This window comes from Phocoena phocoena, chromosome 1 (genome assembly GCF_963924675.1).
Source record: "Phocoena phocoena chromosome 1, mPhoPho1.1, whole genome shotgun sequence".
NCBI classification, from domain to species: Eukaryota; Metazoa; Chordata; class Mammalia; order Artiodactyla; family Phocoenidae; genus Phocoena; species Phocoena phocoena.
The window spans coordinates 36,804,089-36,822,534 of NC_089219.1; the positions used below are offsets into that span (position 1 = coordinate 36,804,089).

Sequence of the window (18,446 nt, forward strand, 5' to 3'; positions counted from 1 at the left end):
GCTTCCGCTTGGAACACTCCCAGAACAACGTAACACTCAGCTCACTTATGGTTGCTCCGCTCCTGCGCAGTTCGCGCTCCCTGCGTGGGATTTACACAGACCATAGATTTCTAATAGGCACTGTCCCCTGCAACAGTGGACAAACCCCGTGGGGGGAACTCAAGCAGCGTGAAACTGTCTTTTCGTGGTGCACCATGGGTATGCAAATCGCAGCCCGTTCCGGCAGCTGGGCGACACCAGCCGCTGGCCAGGCAGGGCGGCACCGTGGGGACCCCAGGGCTGCAGCACTCTCTCATCGCTGTGGGTCCGCCCGGGAGCCGGCGCTTCCTTACCCAGGCTGAGGTTAAGTCCTACCATTCGGTACCCTCAGGGACCACCCCTCCCCCCACCCGCCCCCAACCCTGTTCTAGGGACAGAAGCAGAAACGGTCAAGCACAGACACTCAGGGACTTTGGGACCATGTAGGAGGCAGGTCACCACCCCTTCTGGAGGAGATGGCATCCAAATTATCTGGAAGGATGGTTCGGGTTTATGGGAGGTGGAAACGTGTTCTCCGCAGAGGGAACGGCCTCTGTGAAGTTACGGGTGGGGAACATAGAAAGTAATGTCTGTCTGGAGTAGAGTGTGGTGTGTCTGAATGAGGGTGTGAATCCAGCCAGTCGCTGTCCTGAGAGAGCTGGGATGATGGCAGAGGCTAGATGGAGTTAGGCCTGGAGAGGGCTTGGCTTTGATCTTGTGCGATCAGTGATGGGGAGCCATGAACGGGGCTGAATAGTGTGCACTGCCACGCAGGGTGGGCTGTCCTGCAAACACTGGGACTTGTCCCCAAGACTGGCTGTGGTCAGTGCCCCGGAACTGACCATTCCTGGGGTGGTCCAGCTCCAACTGGCTGAAATCCTTCAGCTGCTGCCACACCAGGACACTGGGCAATGTTTCAGGGTTATTCACTAAGCATGCAGTTGGAGCACAGACTTTCAGCATAGCTAATATCCCACAAACTACAGAAATAGCACCTATGAGAAGTCGGGTGATGTCTTACATAAATATTTCATTTAAAATCCTGAAAGGAAAAACTAGTACCCTACAAGATAGGCTCTAATCTTCCCATTTCACAGATGAAGAAGCTGAGGCTCAGAGAGGTTCTCTGACTTTTCCAGGTCACTCAGCTGGTAAGTGGCACCGATGGAGTGACATCTTTTGCACTATTCCAGCCTGGTGAGCTCTCCTGCTCTACCCAAAAGCCCCTCCAAAGTGACCCAAACACTACTGGCTCCAAATCCAGTGTCCATCCCTTGGGCATCCTGGATGCATCCCCTACTCTAGGTTCCAAGCCAACCGCCTGCTTCTCTTAAGTCTTCTCAAGCATCTTAGTGTTGATTCAGCTGCAGCAGTCTTCCCCCTCCCCCCCCACCTCCCTGCCCACTTTTGGTCAGAACATGATTTTCTGGCCTTTGGCCTGGTGGGGTGGAGTGTGAGAAAGCAGTACTCTGGGGGTGGGATCGGTCCTGGTGAGTGGGTGGCTGGAACCCAGGGTGTGTATGTGTGTCAGTTGAGACCGAGCCCTGGGATAATTGGAGAAGGGCAATAAAAGACCTCCCCCACCTCGTGCGTCAGATGAGACTCTGCACTCTACACCCAGGGGTGTGGCCAGAACCGTCCCGGCCTCTGTATAGTGGGCCTGTTCAACATTCACAGTACAAACAGCTCAAATACAGAGCCTCCCTGGTTGCTAATGCAACCTCAATTTCAGCAGTGCCCCTACTGATCCCCTAGCTGTCTGGCCAAAGATGCCTCTGGGGCGCCAAGCTGACTGCTGACTTGCAGAGGCCTCTGCCTTGGAGGTTGGTCTGGGCACAAAACTCCTAACATACCTCCCTGCTATCCCCATCTCTGTTTCAATCGGCCACCTTCTTCTTTTTTTTTTTTTATTTTGGCTGCATGGCTTGTGGGATCTTAGTTCCTCAACCAGGGATCTAACCGGGGCCCGGGCCGGCAATGAGAGTGCCCAAGTCTTAAGCACTGGACCGCCAGGGAATTCCCTCAGACGCTTTCTTGATCTGCTTCCACTTCTCCTCTCACCTGTTGCCTGGCTGTGTCCCTCTGCCCCTCCCCCCATGCCGCTCACAAAGGAAGGTGGGTGATGAGTCTGGAGAGGTGCACAAGGCTGGCTTATGATGGCTCTGAAAGCCACATGGCGGGCTTTGACATCAAAAGCATTTGTATCACTTTGTGTACTAAGCACTTCAGCCAGACCCTGTTACCATGTACATGACAAACACATTGGCTGAACATCATCTTCACGTGCCAGGCGAATAAACACACCAAGGACTAGGGTAGCCCCATGACCTGCGGCCCCGATGCCTCCACTTGCAAACTCACAGCTCTATCTGAAAACAAAGCGCCAAAGTCATTTGAGATGAGTTCATATAGAATATATTTCACTTTTAAAAATAAAACTTTCAGCATAGCTAACATCTATACAAACTACAAAAATAAACGTCTCCATATAAATAATTTATGTGGTAAGAGGTGGGCAGGGATACAGAGAGCCTACCCAGAAGTCAGCAAGCAGCGGGGGACCAGGACTGGAGAAGGGTGCTAGAGGATCCCTCAGGCTTGGTTTGCTGGGGGCAGCAGGGCGGGGTGGGAGGGGGGACAGGGCTGCACTGCAGCCTGAAGTGCTTGCTGGCTTTCACCCCACCCAGTCACGGGAACAGACACGGAGCACCTGGGTGTGCAAGGCTGCTCACAGCCTAGAGGGTGGTGGTTTAGTGTGGATCTCAGGGAGGTCTGTGATGGCTGGGTCGGGGAGGGGATGGAGGCAGACAGCAGCAGCAGCAGGGCTCTCCAGGAGTCCGCCCTGCATTCAATAACCCCCCATGGCTTCCCAGTGCCTTCATGTGGCCTGAACAGGGTCTCCACGCTTCAGCTGCTCTTTCATCAGGTGGCTGGACATGGTCCCCTAGAACTGAGGTTGCTGGAGCCACTGGCAGCTGGTGTGGCAGCAGGGGACCAAGTAGGCTCTTCAGAGGCCGGGTGGATGTAGGCACCAGGCAGTGGGGGTGGGCGGAGGGCCACGGTCATGGAGGTAGTCACTCTGGCAAAGCTCTGGGGAAGGGTGGGGGCTACCCCCCACCCGAGCCCTCCTCCTTGTGCAGCTGGTGGGCTCAGGACCTCCGGGCTCTCCCTGTACATCTGTACCACCTTGGGGGAGACACCAGCCCCAGTGAGCCCAGGGGCTACTGGGGACGCAGCCTCCTTCAGCACCTCCCTGGCTGGGAAGCTGGGGTCTTTGGTGGCTTCCAGCAGGATATGAGAGCTGACAAGGGACAGGATGTCGAGGTCTGGGGCAAACCCTGCACCTAATGGCTAAGGTGGGTCCCGTGAAGAAGTCAGGAGGGCTGAGGGGTAGGGCATGATGTCTGGGCAAAGGGGGAGGCTGCCACCTTCAGCTGGTGGTACTTATGGGGAGGGGTCCCTGTGAGTTGAGCCCTGTCTGTTGGCCGCTGAGGGCATTTTGCTCTGTCCCACCCCGTCCCCTGGGCTGGGAGCAGGAGGGCGGTCACCTCTGGTGGGGGGCCCAGGATGGACAGCAGCACAGGCAGCAGCACGAGCCCATGGAGGAGGCCTAGGAGTGTGAGTACTGTCAGCACCACGAAGAAGTACCTGGGGGTGTGTGAGGCCGGTCAGTCTGGGCAGGTCCTGCAGCCAGTGCAGGCCAGCCCTGCCTCCTTGCCCTGAGCCCTCCCCTACCTTACAATGAAGTCAAAGTTGGAACCAGCAAGCATGAGCAGACCCAGCAACGTGGAGACAGCCCCATCGGTCACCGGGGCCAATGTGTGCTCTAGGGCCCAGGCAGCCCGGAGGTTCCGGCTACCCTGGGAGGTCAGGAAGCCCTAAGGGAATAAAGTGGTCCTGGAGCTGCTCCTTGGCCAACCACGGCCAGCTCATCTATGTCCCCAGGGCTCACCCATGCCTTGGCCCACAGAAGGCCAGGTGAACCGAGTCCCTGGGAGCTGCCCAGGACGCAAGCACGAGTCCATATAGGTAACACTGTATAGATGAATGAGACACAGGGATGTCTAGAATAGGCTGGCAAACTACAGTCTATCCCACGTTTTTTTGTAAATAAAGTTTTGTTGAAACACAGCCACACCCATTCGTGCACATAGTATCTGTGGATGCTTTTGGGCTACCCCGGCAGAGTTGCCACAGAGACGATATGGCCTGCCAAGCCTAAAATATTTACTATCTGGTCCTTTACAGAAAAAAGTTTGCCAACCCCTGGTCTAGAAGGATGGACACCAAAGTGATAACTTCTAGGGGTGGCATTTCAGAGGATTTCTAATTCTTTCTTGGTACTTTCCAGCATGCTGACATTTTTTGTCTCCCAAGGAGCATATATTATTCTTATAAGCGGAAAAATAATAAGGCTTTTTATGGGCGAAGAAAGAAGGGAGCTGTTTGCAGGGTCTGGCCAGGTCTGTGCCGGAGCTGCCAGCTGGTCCACGCCCCCCACCCCACCCCACCCCACCCACACTCCTCCCCTGCCAGAGACCATGAGGCTGTGAGAGAGGCCTGCCTGCCTCTGTTCTAATATCTCTGTCTTGGTGGGATCTTGCCATCCAGCTACCACCCCATTTCTCTGATCCTCTTCACTGTAAATCCATCCAAAAGAATTGTTGGTTCCCGTTTTCTCACCTTCCATTCTGTCCTCCCCCCTTTCTGGTCAGGGCTTTGTCCCTCCTCTCTACTGAAATGGCTGCTTATTTGTTTGTTTACATGTTTATTGCTTATCTCTATGCTCTAGAATAAGCTCCTAGAAGGTAAAGCCCGTCTGTAGTGCTCTTATCTCCTCAGTTCTTAAATAGTACCCAGCACACAGTAGGTGCTTGATCAATATTTGTTGAATACCAAATCAGCTGGCCCACCCCTCCCCTAGTGCCTGTGCTCACCAGAGCCACATGGACCGTGAACTCGACACCAATGCCTACAGACGCCACAAGGATCACCACGGGGATGGCGCTCAGCTTGATGCCCAGGAAACCCATGATGCCAAAGAGCTCCACGGTCATCACTGTCAGGACCAGCACCTGGGGAGGGCAGGGCTCACCCAGGGCTCCTGGGCAGGGCAGGGTGGGGAGCTAGGGGTCTCTCCAGCCCCACCCCTGCAAGGACTCACTATGAGGGAAGCTGCCCAGGGGTTGAGCAGCAGCAGGGCGCAGACGAGGAAAGTGCACACCAGCAGGATGCAGACTGCCAGCAGGAAACAGCGCCGCAGGCCCAGATACTGCTCCCAGAAGAGGAAGGGGGAGCCGCTGGGGTAGGCGCGCACCCCAGCCTGGCCTGCCTCGGCACACGCTGCCCGGGCCCCCTCAATGGTCTCCACGAAGTCTGCAGTCTTCTGGAGTCCGTGCAGTAGAAAGGGGAACTGGGCAAACTCCAGGGGCTGGGCCGCCGGGACTGTGGAGGGGAGGGGATGGAGGGAGAGGGAGGGGTGGCCAGTAAGCACCGGGAGCAGTGGGCAGGGCCTTAGGGTAGGGCCTGTGTGGGCCCAGGCCTAGGCTCTGGGGGCTCCCCTGGGACTCACTGCGAAGGTTCTCCCCGGTGGTGTCGTACTTGTCATGCAGCCACTCGGGAGGTGGCGGGTAGAAGTTGGCTTGTGAGGCTGCCAGACCCAGAGGGTCACTGCTCACCCACATGGTCAGCCCCATGTAGAAGAGCTCAGGTGGTATCAGCCCGTCCTTGTCCACCAGCTTCCTTGTGGTCAGCTGTAGAGGCAGAGAGAGCTGAAGGCTGGGCCCATGGAGCCTGGAGCCCCAGGGTGCTCCCTGACCCTTCCAGTCCTCTCCTAACCTGGCTGAAATCAAGAGGCTCCTGGGCATCCCCGGTCTGGATGAGCAGCTTGTAGGCTAGGGCCCCATCCTCAGAGCCATTGCGGTATGAGTGGTGGGTGATGCGCCCAGAAGCCCAGTCCTGGTCAAACGCAGCCTGGATTCCTGGGGGAAAACAGGGTGGGGTCCGGTTGGCCTGGAGCTCTGGGAGCTCCTGCTGGCCGCAGCCCTCCCTGCCGGTCTCCTTGCCTCTCACCCTGTAGCCAGTTGCGGTAATAGTGCAGCCAGGTGCGGGGTGCCTGCGTGGCCGGTGGGGGCAGCACTGCCTTGAGGGAACTGAAGCGCTGGTGCAGATCAAAGAGGGCGCGTTGGGAGTGGGCGTAGTCAAAGCCACCCTGTGTCACCAGGGCCACCTCGTACAGAGAGAAGTACCTGAGCTGGGCGCTCAGGAAGGCATGCTCCTTGGTGCCCCGAGGCACCACATCTGTCAGGGCCAGCCCATCCTGCACCAAGGTCGATCCATAGAGGCTCAGGCCCAGAAGAGCCCCAAAAAGTACCAGCACCATGGCCTGTGGGAAACGGCAACTAAGCTGGAGGCCCAGGGATACCCTTGGGCCCTCAGATGCTGGGCTAAGCCCTCTTCCCTTCTTGGGGCCCAGAGATACCTAAGAAGCCTCTGCTGTGTCTCACCTTGACCTGCCTGGGCCTGGAGGCTTACCTTGGTGTGGGACTGGAGCAGCAAGGGTGCAAACTGAGAGCGGGCGAAATGGGCAAGATTCCAGCAGGCGCAGGGCAGGGACTTGCAGGCTGCCTTCTGCCTTGTCCCCTCCTCCTGGCCTAGAAGGTCCCGTGTTGACCCTCCTGGGCTGAAGAGCTCAGAGGCCAGTGGGTCAGAAGGTGGGGGCACCAGGTGGGCTTGAGGAGGCAGGATGGTGACCACATGCTGGCTGCTGGCTTCACAGCGCGCAAATGCCTGAACAGTGGCAGTCAGGTGAGCAATGCCCACTGGTACTGTCCTATCCCCCAGCTCCTGGGGCAGAATCTGAATCACCCGAGCAGAGCAGGGGCTGGAAGAGGCAGAGAGAGAGGGTGATGGGTCTGTGCCTGGAAATGCTGCTGAAGGGACAGGACGGGATGGGGCCAAGGAAGGATGGTCTGGTGGGGTAGGGATACCTAGAGAAGCAGCAGAGCACATCAAGGCGCTGGCAGTGGCGCCGGTGCAGGTCCAGGCTGAGGACCGCTGGGAAGACAAGCATCACGGCTACAAAGTTGCAGCCAACCACTACTGCCGCCTGCGGGATGGACAGGAGGGGCACAAAGCCTGGATGAAGCCTGCTCCGGCTCCATGCTCACCCTGAGCCCGGGCCCCGTTTGTGAGGCCTCACCTGCAAGGAGAAGGCCCGCAGTGCAGGGATGGGAACTAGGGCAGCCATGAAGAAGGCGACCATGTTGTTGATGGACGTGAGTGCAACGCTGGTGCCTGTGCGCTGCAGACACTCACCTGTGCGCTCCTGTCAGGACAAGGCAGCGTGAAGGACGGCAGAGGGGGGGAAAGGAGCCTCATAGCAGTTAATATTTATCGTACTGTTCTAAGTACTCGACTTGAATTACCTCACCGATCCTCACTACAACCCTTACGACACAAGCACTATTATCACCCCCGTTTACGGATGAGGAAATGAGGCACAGAGAGGTTAATTACCAGCCCAAGGTCACTCAAACCAAGAGGCTCTGAGCCCCTACGCAGCACTGCCTCAGATGAGCCCAGGCTGGAGGACGAGGCCTCACCTGGAGAGGGGTGCCAGGTGGAGCCTCTGTGAAGGCATGTGCCAGCAGAAATATGTCATCCACGCCAATGCCCAGTGCCAAGAAGGGCAGCACCTGGAGGGGCACGGGGAGGGCAGCTGGAGGAACCGGGCAGCCTGGGCCATCGGCCCCCAAGTCTGCCCCGCAGTCTTGATGTACCTGGGTAGTGGCGGCATTGAAGGCGATGCCGAGCAGGGCGCAGAGCCCGAGGCCCGAGGCCACCGCTAGGGCCACCAGCAGCACCCCGGCGAGGCCCACGGCACCCTGGGACTGAGCACAGTCCCACCGCAGCATTGTCACGCAGGCGTAGGCCAGCTGTGGGGAGAGAGGGCAGTCTTGGATAGGGCCTCCCAGGGTGGAGGCCGGTGGTGGGGGACCAGGTGCCAGGAGGACCCACCATGAGCAGGTAGCCTCCCACCACGCGGACAGCACTGACTTCAGAGAAGGCGTGCAGGATGTCATCCAGGGTGGTGGAGGAGAAGGCGTGGATCTGCTGGGACGCGTTCCCAGGCAGGGCCTCCTGCGCCAGCTGGAGAGACAGGGCGGTGTGAGGGGCAGGAGGTGGCAGCGGCCTCAGGGCGCCGCGCTCGCCACTTCCACGCCTCCACGCTGACCTGCACGAAGCGCCGCTGCCAGGCCTGCAGCACCGTGCTGGCCTGCTCCTCGCTCCAGCCGATGTCGTGTGTCTGGTAGTCGCCCCGGAAGTGCTCGTAGAGCTGGCGGGGACTCATGAGCAGGAAGGTGCTCTGCAGGGCCTCTGCCCTGGTTGGGGTACAGGAGAAGTAGGGGTCAGAGCTGGTCTGAACACCCAGGAGGGGGTGTGCAAGGGGCTTTTGCCAGAGTTGCCTGGTGTCAGGGTGTGGCTCCCCAGACCTGGGGTGCCCTTACCAACTCCCAGGGGAGGCCCTACCTCAGCAGCTGTCCTTGGGGGTCTCTGGCCATGCCTCCCAGCAGCAGTTCCTCCTGCCAGTGCATGAACTTGTGGGAGAAGCCATGGCAGCCCCCGCTCAACTCCTGAGCCACATTGGGAGCCTGGAGGGGGACAGCGGAGGGGCTCATTACTCAAGGCCCTGGTTTTGGATAACTGGTGTCTCTGGGCTGGAACCTCCAGGAACCATGCTTGCCACGGAGCTCTGTGGACCTGGAGTGCAGACAACTCTTCTGCTGAGCCTCTTGCTTACTCTGTAAGGGAGCAGCTAGTGTCCTGCAGAGAGGAGGCCACAAGAGGGAGCAGAGGCCTAGAGACAGGCTGCGGGGAGGAGCCGGCATAACTTTGGTGGTTTGGGAAAAAGGTCCACGTACACAGGGCCACACAGACACTCAGGAAATTAGGTATGATACTCGTGCTTAGCTAATTTGTCCTGTTTCCCTGTAAACGTGTATTTTGATGAAGTCTAGCCTTTCTGGGCTTAGAAAAGGACAAAGGGATTCATAGGCCACTTGAGGGTTCTTTAGCAGAGCTGAATAGGAATGGAACCCTCTAGGTGTCTAGCATAGTGGGGGCAGGGTAACAACGTCCAGGAAATGGGGGGCAGAGCACAGAGCAGTCTGCTCTCTCCTAGAACAGGGGAACATATGAGGGGAAAGGGAAGGAAAATAACCTGTCCCTGGCAGACCCGGCTGGAACCCACCTGCCTGCTGTGATGGTTAGGGGCACTAGATGGGCAGTGAAGGTCGTCAGGGTGCAGACAGGGCCGCCCCACGTAGGCCTGGCCCACCTGTGCCTTGTCTAGCAGCTCCCGGAAGCCCTCAAGGGAGGCAAAGGGGCCCAGCTCCTCCAGCAGTTGCTCTGGATCCAGGTTGGTCCACTGGATGTCAGGGCGGCCCCTGCAGGGGAGAGCTCACAGTTGGTGAGGATCAAGGATCAATGCACCCTCCAAACCACTGCGATGGGACCCATGTAGTAGCCCACCCTCCTCCTAGCTGCTTATCTGTGTCTCTGTGTGGAGGGTGGGCAGGGCTCAGCCCAGCAGGCTGCTGCAGTGAGCTGTGGGCAGATACCGGGGCTGAGACGGACCTCAAGACAGATGGTACTTAACACAATGAAAAGGCCCAGAAAAGCCCCATTGCATTCCTTCCCAAACCGTCTATCCTTGGTTCTAATACATAACCATACAGGCACCTGCTTATAACAGGTTTTCTTTCTGGCCTGGGTCACAGCTGAGCTGACACCTAGTTAAGTCTCCCTGGCAAAGTCTTTCTGGGGATCTTTTCCATCCTTTGTTCAGATCTTACAGATCTTCGTGTTTTGTCTAAATAAGACAGGTCTGCCTCTCCTTCGGAGGTGAGGCGAAGGGGGATGTGGAGAGAGCTCTGAGGCTGCCGGTGCTCTGACCCTGGCCTGGGAGGTAATTAGGCCCTGGGTGAGCTTTTGATCATCATCTTTACTCCCACCCTCCTTTCTGCTGGGGAGATCCTGGCAGGGGATGAAGCAGGGCCCTGGAAGCAGCTGTGGCAGCACTCACGGCAAGTAGGCAGAGCCCCCTTGGAGTTTGGCTCCTTCCCAGAAGCAGTCGAGGGGGGTGAGGATCACGCAGGGAAACAGCTTCTCAATCATCTGCCAGGGACATCCCAGGCCACATCAGTCCTGTCTCTGGGCTCTTTTCTCCATGACCTTTGTAGGATGCCCTCTGCAATGCCCCCACCTCCCGACGCCACCTCCCCCTTCCCTGTCTCTCCAAGCCCTCCCTTACTGCAGAAAAGGCTGCACCTCTACCTAGTCTCAGAGAACAGCTCAGGATACTCACCCGCTCAATCATTCCATTTTCAATTAGGGGAACTCCTGACTTGTAGCAGATTTTGTTCAAATCCCAGGACCTGCAATAGCCAGGGGCACAGGACATCAGCAGAAGAGGCGGATTCCCGCTCCAGCCCTGCTGCAGCACCTCTCACCCCCAGCTGCTCAGGGGCTCAGTCAGACTCACTTTCCATAGAGTGATACTTGCACTTTACTGGCGGTGAGGGCTGCCTGAAGGTGGAGGCCAAGTGCCTCAGGTGTGAGGACGTTCTCCCCCTCCTGGCGCGGGGTCTGTATCAACATCTGGGAGGTGTATGCAGCCTCCTCCCCCAGCTTCTCCTTGGTGTATTGCAGCTCTTGGCTCACCCGGCTGCCCGCTGCCAGAGCAGAGAGAGAAAGCTGGGGGGAAAGAGCCTCAGTGGATCAGAGCTCTGGGGGACGTGGGACCCTAACCCATAGAGGCCTCCCAGGACAAGTGGGGGAAGCTTCTCCCTGATGGCCATGCTGACTCGCAGGCTCCTGGCCCTCTGCTTGGAATCTGGAGTGGAGAGGTCCAGCTGTGTGGCTCTGTGGAATTCTTGTGGGACCTAAGGTTTAAGCATGAACCCGGCTGGCTGGCTTTGGAGCAAATAACTTTAAAATGAGATATCAACATGAGCTGGGCCAGGGTGGGGTTCTGGGGGTGTCCTGGTAAGGGAGCCCTCACTCAGTCCCTCTCTACTCTGGTGGGGAGGAGAAGGAGGGACAGAGGGGCCAATCGGGAGGCTGCCCTTGGAGGGTCTCCTAAAAGAACAGGTCTAGCGCTGGGGGTGGTTCCTAGTTCAGGTTGTCCCAGGCAGTGGTTTATATCCAGACACTTTTTTGCAAACTGCTCTGCAAAGGGGTGGGGTGTGCCTGGCAATAATGGCTCTGTGGTGGCACAGGTGCGGGGGAGGGTCAGACGGTCTTTCAGTGTGATGCTGCCAACATACTGCTTCCACTCATGCAAGCATTCCTGGATCCTGGCAGAGGTGACATCAAAGCGGGCCTGGGGAAAAAGATCCCTTTCACCAGCCTCTCTGTTCAGACAACGGCGAGTCCCGGCGCCAGGCCTGCCTTCATCTCCTTGATCAAGTCCTGCATTGCACTGGCCACGGAGGCCAGCTCTGTACCTGGGATCTGGGGAGGTGGGGATGCTGTGAGGGATGCTATGACCTGACTGTGGTTTGGGGGAGGCGAGGGCCAGGGCCAAACCACCCCGGAGGCTTTGTGGACTTGGCCTGGTCTTAGACCCATAATCCTGCTTCAACCCATCTGGGGCCTCTTCCTGTAGGTCACTGCCACCCTTGGGGCCCAACGGACTGCTTCTCTGAGACTCCAGCCCCACCTGGGATTATCATGCTCCCCAGTCTCTTTTCCAAACCCACACAATCCCCTCCCTCATGCGAGCCCCAAACCCTTGGTAACTCCCCATCACAGATTCACCCATATGCTCACACCTCCCATCCCCACAACAGTCTCACACAGCCATCATCCTGCCTTCTCTGCTGGCAATTCCACCTACTCTCTTTCTTCCTTTCCTGACTCCCCACTCCTCTGCAGCAGGTCCGTACTGCAGTGTTTATTTCACCAGGCTTGGGCCAGAGCTGCCACAAGGAGGGACAGGAGGGGAGGGCAGAGGTAAGCTCCTCACAGTAAGTGAGTTTGCTGAGGGGAAGGAGGCATGGCAGAAAGAAGGAACCCGGACAGAGCTAATAAGAAAGCAAGAGAAAGAGACAAGCACAATTTAAAATACAGCATCAAGGGAATTGATGGTTGGGACTCTGCACTCTCACTGCCGAGGGCACAGGTTCGATCCCTGGTCAGGGATCTAAGATCCCTGCAAACCATGTGGCGTGGCCAAAAAATTAAAAAAAAAAAAAATACAGCATCAAAGAGAATAAGGAATCCTCAGAGAAAATGAGGACAAGAAAAAGATAAGTCTTCGCTGACGATGATGATGACAGATATGAGGACAGATGCACTAGGATGTATTGTGAGGCAAGAAGAGATGGGGCGGGGGGGAGGGGCACAAAGGCTCTGGACAGACCTGGCTTTGGGTCTTGGCTCTGATGCTTGGTCTGTGCTTGAGTAGATTACTTAGTCTCTCTGACCCTCAATGTTCTCATCTGTGAAATGGAGAAATGTCTACCTTGGTAGAATTAGAATCAATGTGAGCAAAGTACTTAGGAAGTTGTCCAGAACACAGTAGGTACATATATGGAGTTATTATTCAATGGCTGCTGGGAGAGAAATGATATGATGGAAAAATGAGAAAGAACTGGAGAGAAAAAGAGACTGTAAGTGAGTGGGGAAGAAGCAGGGGGAACAGGGGAAGGAGACGTCAAAATCATCACATTTGTTGAAAACTTTACATATATACAATGGAATATCACTCAGCCATAAAAGGAAATGAAATTGAGTTATTTGTAGTGAGGTGGATGGACCTAGAGTCTGTCATACAGAGTGAAGTAAGTCAGAAAGAGAAAAACAAATACCGTATGCTAACACATATATATGGGATCTAAAAAAAAAAAAAAATCGCTCTGAAGAACTTAGGGGAAGGATATAAAGATGCAGGAATAAAGACGCAGACGTAGAGAATGGACTTGAGGACATGGGGAGGGAGAAGGGTAAGCTGAGATGAAGTGAGAGAGTGGCATGGACATATATACACTACCAAATGTAAAACAGCTAGCTAGTGGGAAGCAGCCGAATAGCACAGGGAGATCAGCTCGGTGCTTTGTGACCACCTAGAGGGGTGGGATAGGGAGGGTGGGAGGGAGGCACAAGAGGGAAGAGATACGGGGACATATGTATATATATAGCTGATTCACTGTGTTATAAAGCAGAAACTAACACACCATTGTAAAGCAATTATACTCCAATAAAGATGTTAAAATAAATAAATAAATAAAAGCCACTGAACTGTGGGGGAAAAAAAACAACAACTTTACAAAAAGGAGAATATAACCGGTTAGCCAGCATGGAAAGAGTCCACTTTATAGGTAATCCAATAAATGCAAATTAAAATAGCAATGAATTATCATAGTTCAAATTAGCAAAAATTTAAGAATTGGTCGTACTCATTGCTGGCTTACAGGAATGCATTCTAACTTACCTACTGCAGGAGTTTAATTTGGTACAATATTTGGGGGAAAGCAATACTGCAGTATGTTTTAGGATCCTCAGAAATGTTCATAATCTTTGGTCCAGAAATTTCACATGTGAGGACCTGTAAGCTATTGTAGGGACTCAAGCTGTCTCTGTGTGGAATGGGAGCCATGTTATGTTTTAAGAAGAGAAGTGAGATGACCTGGCTTTTTCATCACATGATATATTCTGGAGCTGAGCTGTGAATGATGCATAGGAGTTGGCCAGGGAAAGAAGTCAGGGAAAGGGGTTCTGGACCAAGTGCGTGCAGGTAACTGTAAGAGGCTCCGTGTTGCTGGGCTGCTAAGAGTGAGGCAGAGACAAAGCTGGATAAGCAGCCTAGAGTATGCTAAGGAGCTTGAACTTGGATTTGGAGACTCCCCGAAACCCAGCAGAGAGTGGTGGAAGGGCTCTAAGCAGGGACTGACTCGGCCAGATTTAGAAGCACCACAGGAGGGCAGTGCGGAGGCAGATTTGAAGGTGAGGGGGAAAGATGAGTCACTTAATAGACCTCGATTTCCTGGGCCATCCTCTGAAAGGCCTAATGATTCAGGGCAGCTGGGCCCTTCCCCAGCCTTCGGAGGTGAAACTTGATTAGTCTAATAAGTCAATCACAGTAATTCCACCGTCTTTGCCAAGTGAAGGATTTAGGCATAGGATGCTACACAGTTCTTGCCAAAGTATATAACCAAATGGGAAGTCAGTGGGGGTGGATGGTGGGGAGGGATAGGTGGTGTATTTTTCCTCACTTTCAAAAAGGGATGCAAGACAGGGATGACTTCCCTTTTCTACTGCTGCAGCAGCCACCTTGGGAGAAGGAGGTGATAAGCCTGAGGACAAAAGCCCAACATGCAGAAGGCAGAGGAGAAAGATAGAAAGAAACTGGGTCCTTGCTGATGTCCTTAGATTGCTGAGTTATCCATCCTGGAAATTCTCTACTGTCTACTGCTAGACTCCTTGTTGGGGGGGATAATAAATTATCCTTCTTCTTCCTTCCTCCCTCTTTCCCTTTCTCTCTCTTTCATGTGGCTAAAAGCATGCTAAATGATACAATCAGGAGTATACTGCCAGGCCTCAACTAGAGCAACAGCCGCAAGGGTGGAAAGGAGGGATCTGAGAGAGGCTGAGAAGGAAGAATTTTAGTTGTTTAGTGACCAATCAGGTGAGCAAGAAGAACTGAGGCTGACTCTCAAGGTTTCAGCCTTGGGTGTCTGAGTGAATAGTGGTTCCACCAATTGATATGTGGCTGTCCCCTGCCTTCCAGACAGAAGGGCCATATGTTCCTTATCTTCAGGGACAGCTCCAGTTTCAAACCATCTCTATCGCTGTTCCTGTAAGTACTAGTTGGGCTACATGTTATGATTTTCCTTTTTTCTTTCCTTTCCTTCCTTCCTTTCTTCTTCTTATTTTTTTTTGTCTGCACCACCTGGCTTGCGGGATCTTAGTTTGCCGACCAGGGATCAAACCCGGGCCCTCGGCAGTGAGAACACAGAGTCCTAACCACTGGACCACCAGGGGATTCCCTGTGATTTTTATTTTAGAGAATTTATCTGAGTCCTTCAGCTTTAATATTGATCAGGAAGGAGAAGTCACATTCCAAATCTCACCATGGCAAAGCTGGAGAGTCCAGAACTCTGATAGCTAATGTCTAGCTTCTTTCTTTGCTTTCTGCATTAACAAAACAGGAAAGGAATGGAAAATACCCTTCAGTCCTCACTGCCTAGGGCATTGTTGGAAGAAGCCTCAATGACAGATGTACAGAGAAAAGATCAGGTCAAGATCACTGCTTTCACCTCACCCATAGCCCCAGCTAATACAGGGCAGAGCGATATTCTTTTTTTGTTTTTAAGTAATGTCTTTTTTTTAAAAAAATAAATTTATTTATTTTTATTTTTGGCTGCATTGGGTCTTTGTTGCTGTGTGCAGGCTTTCTCTAGTTGCGCTGAGCGGGGGCTACTCTTCGTTGTGGTGCGCGGGCTTCTCATAGCAGTGGCTTCTCTTGTTGCAGAGCACGGGCTCTAGGAGTGAGGGCTTCAGTAATTGTGGCACACGGGCTCAGCAGTTGTGGCTCGCGGGCCCTAGAGCGCAGGCTCGGTAGTTGTGGCGCACGGGCCTAGTTGCTCCGCGGCATGTGGGATCCTGCCAGACCAGGGCTCGAACCCGTGTCTCCTGCATTGGCAGGCAGATTCTTAACCACTGCGCCACCAGGGAAGTCCCAGAGTGATATTCTGACATAAAGAGAAAAGACCTAGGAATTGATTACCACCCTCTTATATCACCCTAGCACAAGCAGCAGCAAAAATCCAGTGGGATCCAGCCTATCCTGTGCTGGAGTGTAGGAGAAAGGATGAGGAAACATGGAGGTTCAAGCAGTGTTTAGATTGGGAAGATCTGGGGAATGGAGAAGGAAGAAGAGGTGGGAGACAGCCTCTACTGTGGCAGGAAATCCAAGAGTCATTTGGGACCACCCAGGCAGCAGTAGTGTGGGTGGGGCTATGTGCATGTGCGTGTGTGCGCAAGTTTGTCTTGGGGCTGGGGGCAGGCAGGCACAGAGAAACATCTGCTCTGGACCCCAGGGCTGGCCTAGAGTGTGTATATATGTGAGGGTCTGCAGAGGGCTGGGGGGTTGGGTGGGGATGGGGTGTGCGAGCCCAATAGGCAGGCAGGCTTCAGGAAACATCTGCTCTGTATCCTAGGGCTTGCTAGCATTTAAAATAACTCAAGGGTGTGAGAGTCTAACCTGGGCCCTGCCTTTGGGTGTGGGCCAGGGCTGGGGGAGGTTTGGGTGAGCCCACAAATGTAAATTTCCCAGGAAAGAACAGAGGAGAGTTGGACTCTGTTAAAGGGTTGCCATACCAGGCTCCAGCAAAAGAGAGTTATGTCAAAACTATTAATAAGAAATGATTTTACTCTAATGCTACCATTAGGAAGTGAAGATTTGGTTCCATTTGACTCTGCTGTTGCCTCAAAGTACAGATTCTGTGCCACTTTTCCACTAAATGGTTGCAGGGGACCTCGGTGTATGGGACCTCTCCCTGGAGGCCTGCCAGATGATTTACTGTTTCCCCAGCCTTCTAGTTCTAACTTTTCTGATTCTCCTAGTTAGATGTGATCTCTCCCTGCCTTCTTTTATACAACATAATCATTTTCTGCTTTGTATTATATTGTATATTATATCCCAGCATATATTTTACTTTCCTTGCTACTGAAAGATGGGTCTTGTTTTAGTTGCCTTTATAAGCACTGCAGTGCAGTCAAATACATATTAAAGATTGCCAGTAAATGCTAAATAAACACACATGCACTCACAGATAACTGTTCCATATACCCATTCACAGGGTTCCACCATCTGCAGATGTCCATCTATGGATGTGAGAGGGGGCAGGCCTCCAAGACGCCCAGGCTCTGGAAGGCAGGTGCCCCCTCCAGACCCAGCGCAAAGCCCACTAGAACTCAGTAGCCAGCTCCTCACCCTATTCTCACCATACCCAAGCAGCTATGGCCAGTGTCCACAACTCACCTTCCACCCAGAGCTGTTCTAGGTCTGTTTCAATGATGGCCACGCGGAGACCCAACGCTAGGGCCCCAAAGGCCAAAAGTCCCAGGAAGAGCACTTTGCCACAGTGTCTCTGGATCCCACAGCCCAGAGAGAAGAGCAGGCCCTGGAAGTAAGCACGAAGCCAGAGTGGAGCCTGAAGGCTCCCAGCTAGGATCTGGGATGGAAAGAGAAGGGTCAGCCAGGCATTACTGCAACAACACATGAAACCTTTCCCTTTTCTCCTTATTACACCCTCTACCAAGCTCTAGCTTCTTGGTTTCTGGATACAAGACAGAGGACCTAAACAGACACGGGCCCAAACTTGGAAAAAATTTGACTCCATTCCCTGCTTCCCACCCGATATACACCTGAGGAAGGCACAGATTCCTTTCTGAGATAGGATACATATACACACACCTGTTCTCAGGTGGACAGAGGTGGATATAGACACACCTACTCTCACCGGGCAGAGCAGGAGACACGGACAGACAGACACACAACACAGCCTTCCCGGGCGAGGGCCAATAACACATGGCATTTAAGAGACATCACACCTTGCCGAGTGACAGACCTGGGGTCTCTAGACCCGGCCCCTTCTTCCGGCTTCCCCTCCACTCACCTGGGGTGCTGCAGATCGAGCTGGGGGTGTGTAGCCCGGGGGCAGCTCCCCAAGGGGTGGCGGCCGAGCCATGCTGGCGGGGATGGGGGGCCTGGGCGCCCCCAACCCGCGTTATCTGGGCGCCCCCATAGGCTGGCCTGGTCCCGCGTACCGCGAGGTCCCGCGTCGGAATTCAGTGGGGCCGCTCAGCCGCGGGTACGGGTGTACAGTGGCGTTCGTGAGCTGTAGGAGTGCAGGGCGGTGCGGGCCCGGGGCGCGGAACCGGAGTGGCTCCCGCGTGCAGGAACAGCTACGCGACGCCCGGCGCGGCTCGAGGTGGCGACCGCTGTGCCGAGGAGGCGTCTGTAGTCCAAGAAAAAGGGAAAGGCCGGGGCTACGCCCTCCCTTTGGCTTAGTCGCCGACAAATTACCCGGAGCTGCGCGGCCGGATCCATTACTAGGCAACGGCGCCGCGGGGGGCGGGGCAGGAGACCACCCAGGCAGGGCCACCCCTCTCCTCGCTTCCCCGCCCGCCTGCCTGCCCTCGGGGAGAAGGAGGGAGGGAGAACCCGGAGAGGCGATGCGTTGGCCAAATGTTAAGTCAGGAGAGACCAATGCTGAGAAAAGGTATCTGCTGGCCGACCCAACCAAGACCCAAAGACTGCTTTTCACAACTCTCTGCCTCCATTCTCTCCCACGTCAGTCCACTCTCTCCACTGAGGCCAGTCATCTCTCTAAAACGCGAATCTGATGACAGCTGCA

At 54.7% G+C, this 18,446-nt stretch overlaps 1 protein-coding gene across 1 annotated transcript; it reads right to left on the reverse strand.

Annotated features, from left to right (window-relative positions):
- Nucleotides 1-2,940: 2,940 nt before the first annotated feature.
- Nucleotides 2,941-17,777, reverse strand: PTCH2 (patched 2). Its single transcript, XM_065873067.1, has 22 exons — nt 17,706-17,777; nt 17,069-17,261; nt 10,565-10,754; nt 10,388-10,457; nt 10,106-10,197; nt 9,272-9,467; nt 8,551-8,672; nt 8,255-8,402; nt 8,038-8,169; nt 7,800-7,955; nt 7,623-7,715; nt 7,220-7,345; nt 7,008-7,126; nt 6,553-6,901; nt 6,091-6,403; nt 5,857-5,999; nt 5,591-5,771; nt 5,183-5,463; nt 4,956-5,093; nt 3,754-3,896; nt 3,567-3,666; nt 2,941-3,204 (listed from the first exon to the last, which is right to left on the reverse strand). The coding sequence occupies exons 1-22, from the start codon at nt 17,775-17,777 to the stop codon at nt 2,941-2,943; spliced, it is 3,621 nt and encodes a 1,206-aa protein (XP_065729139.1).
- Nucleotides 17,778-18,446: the final 669 nt, after the last annotated feature.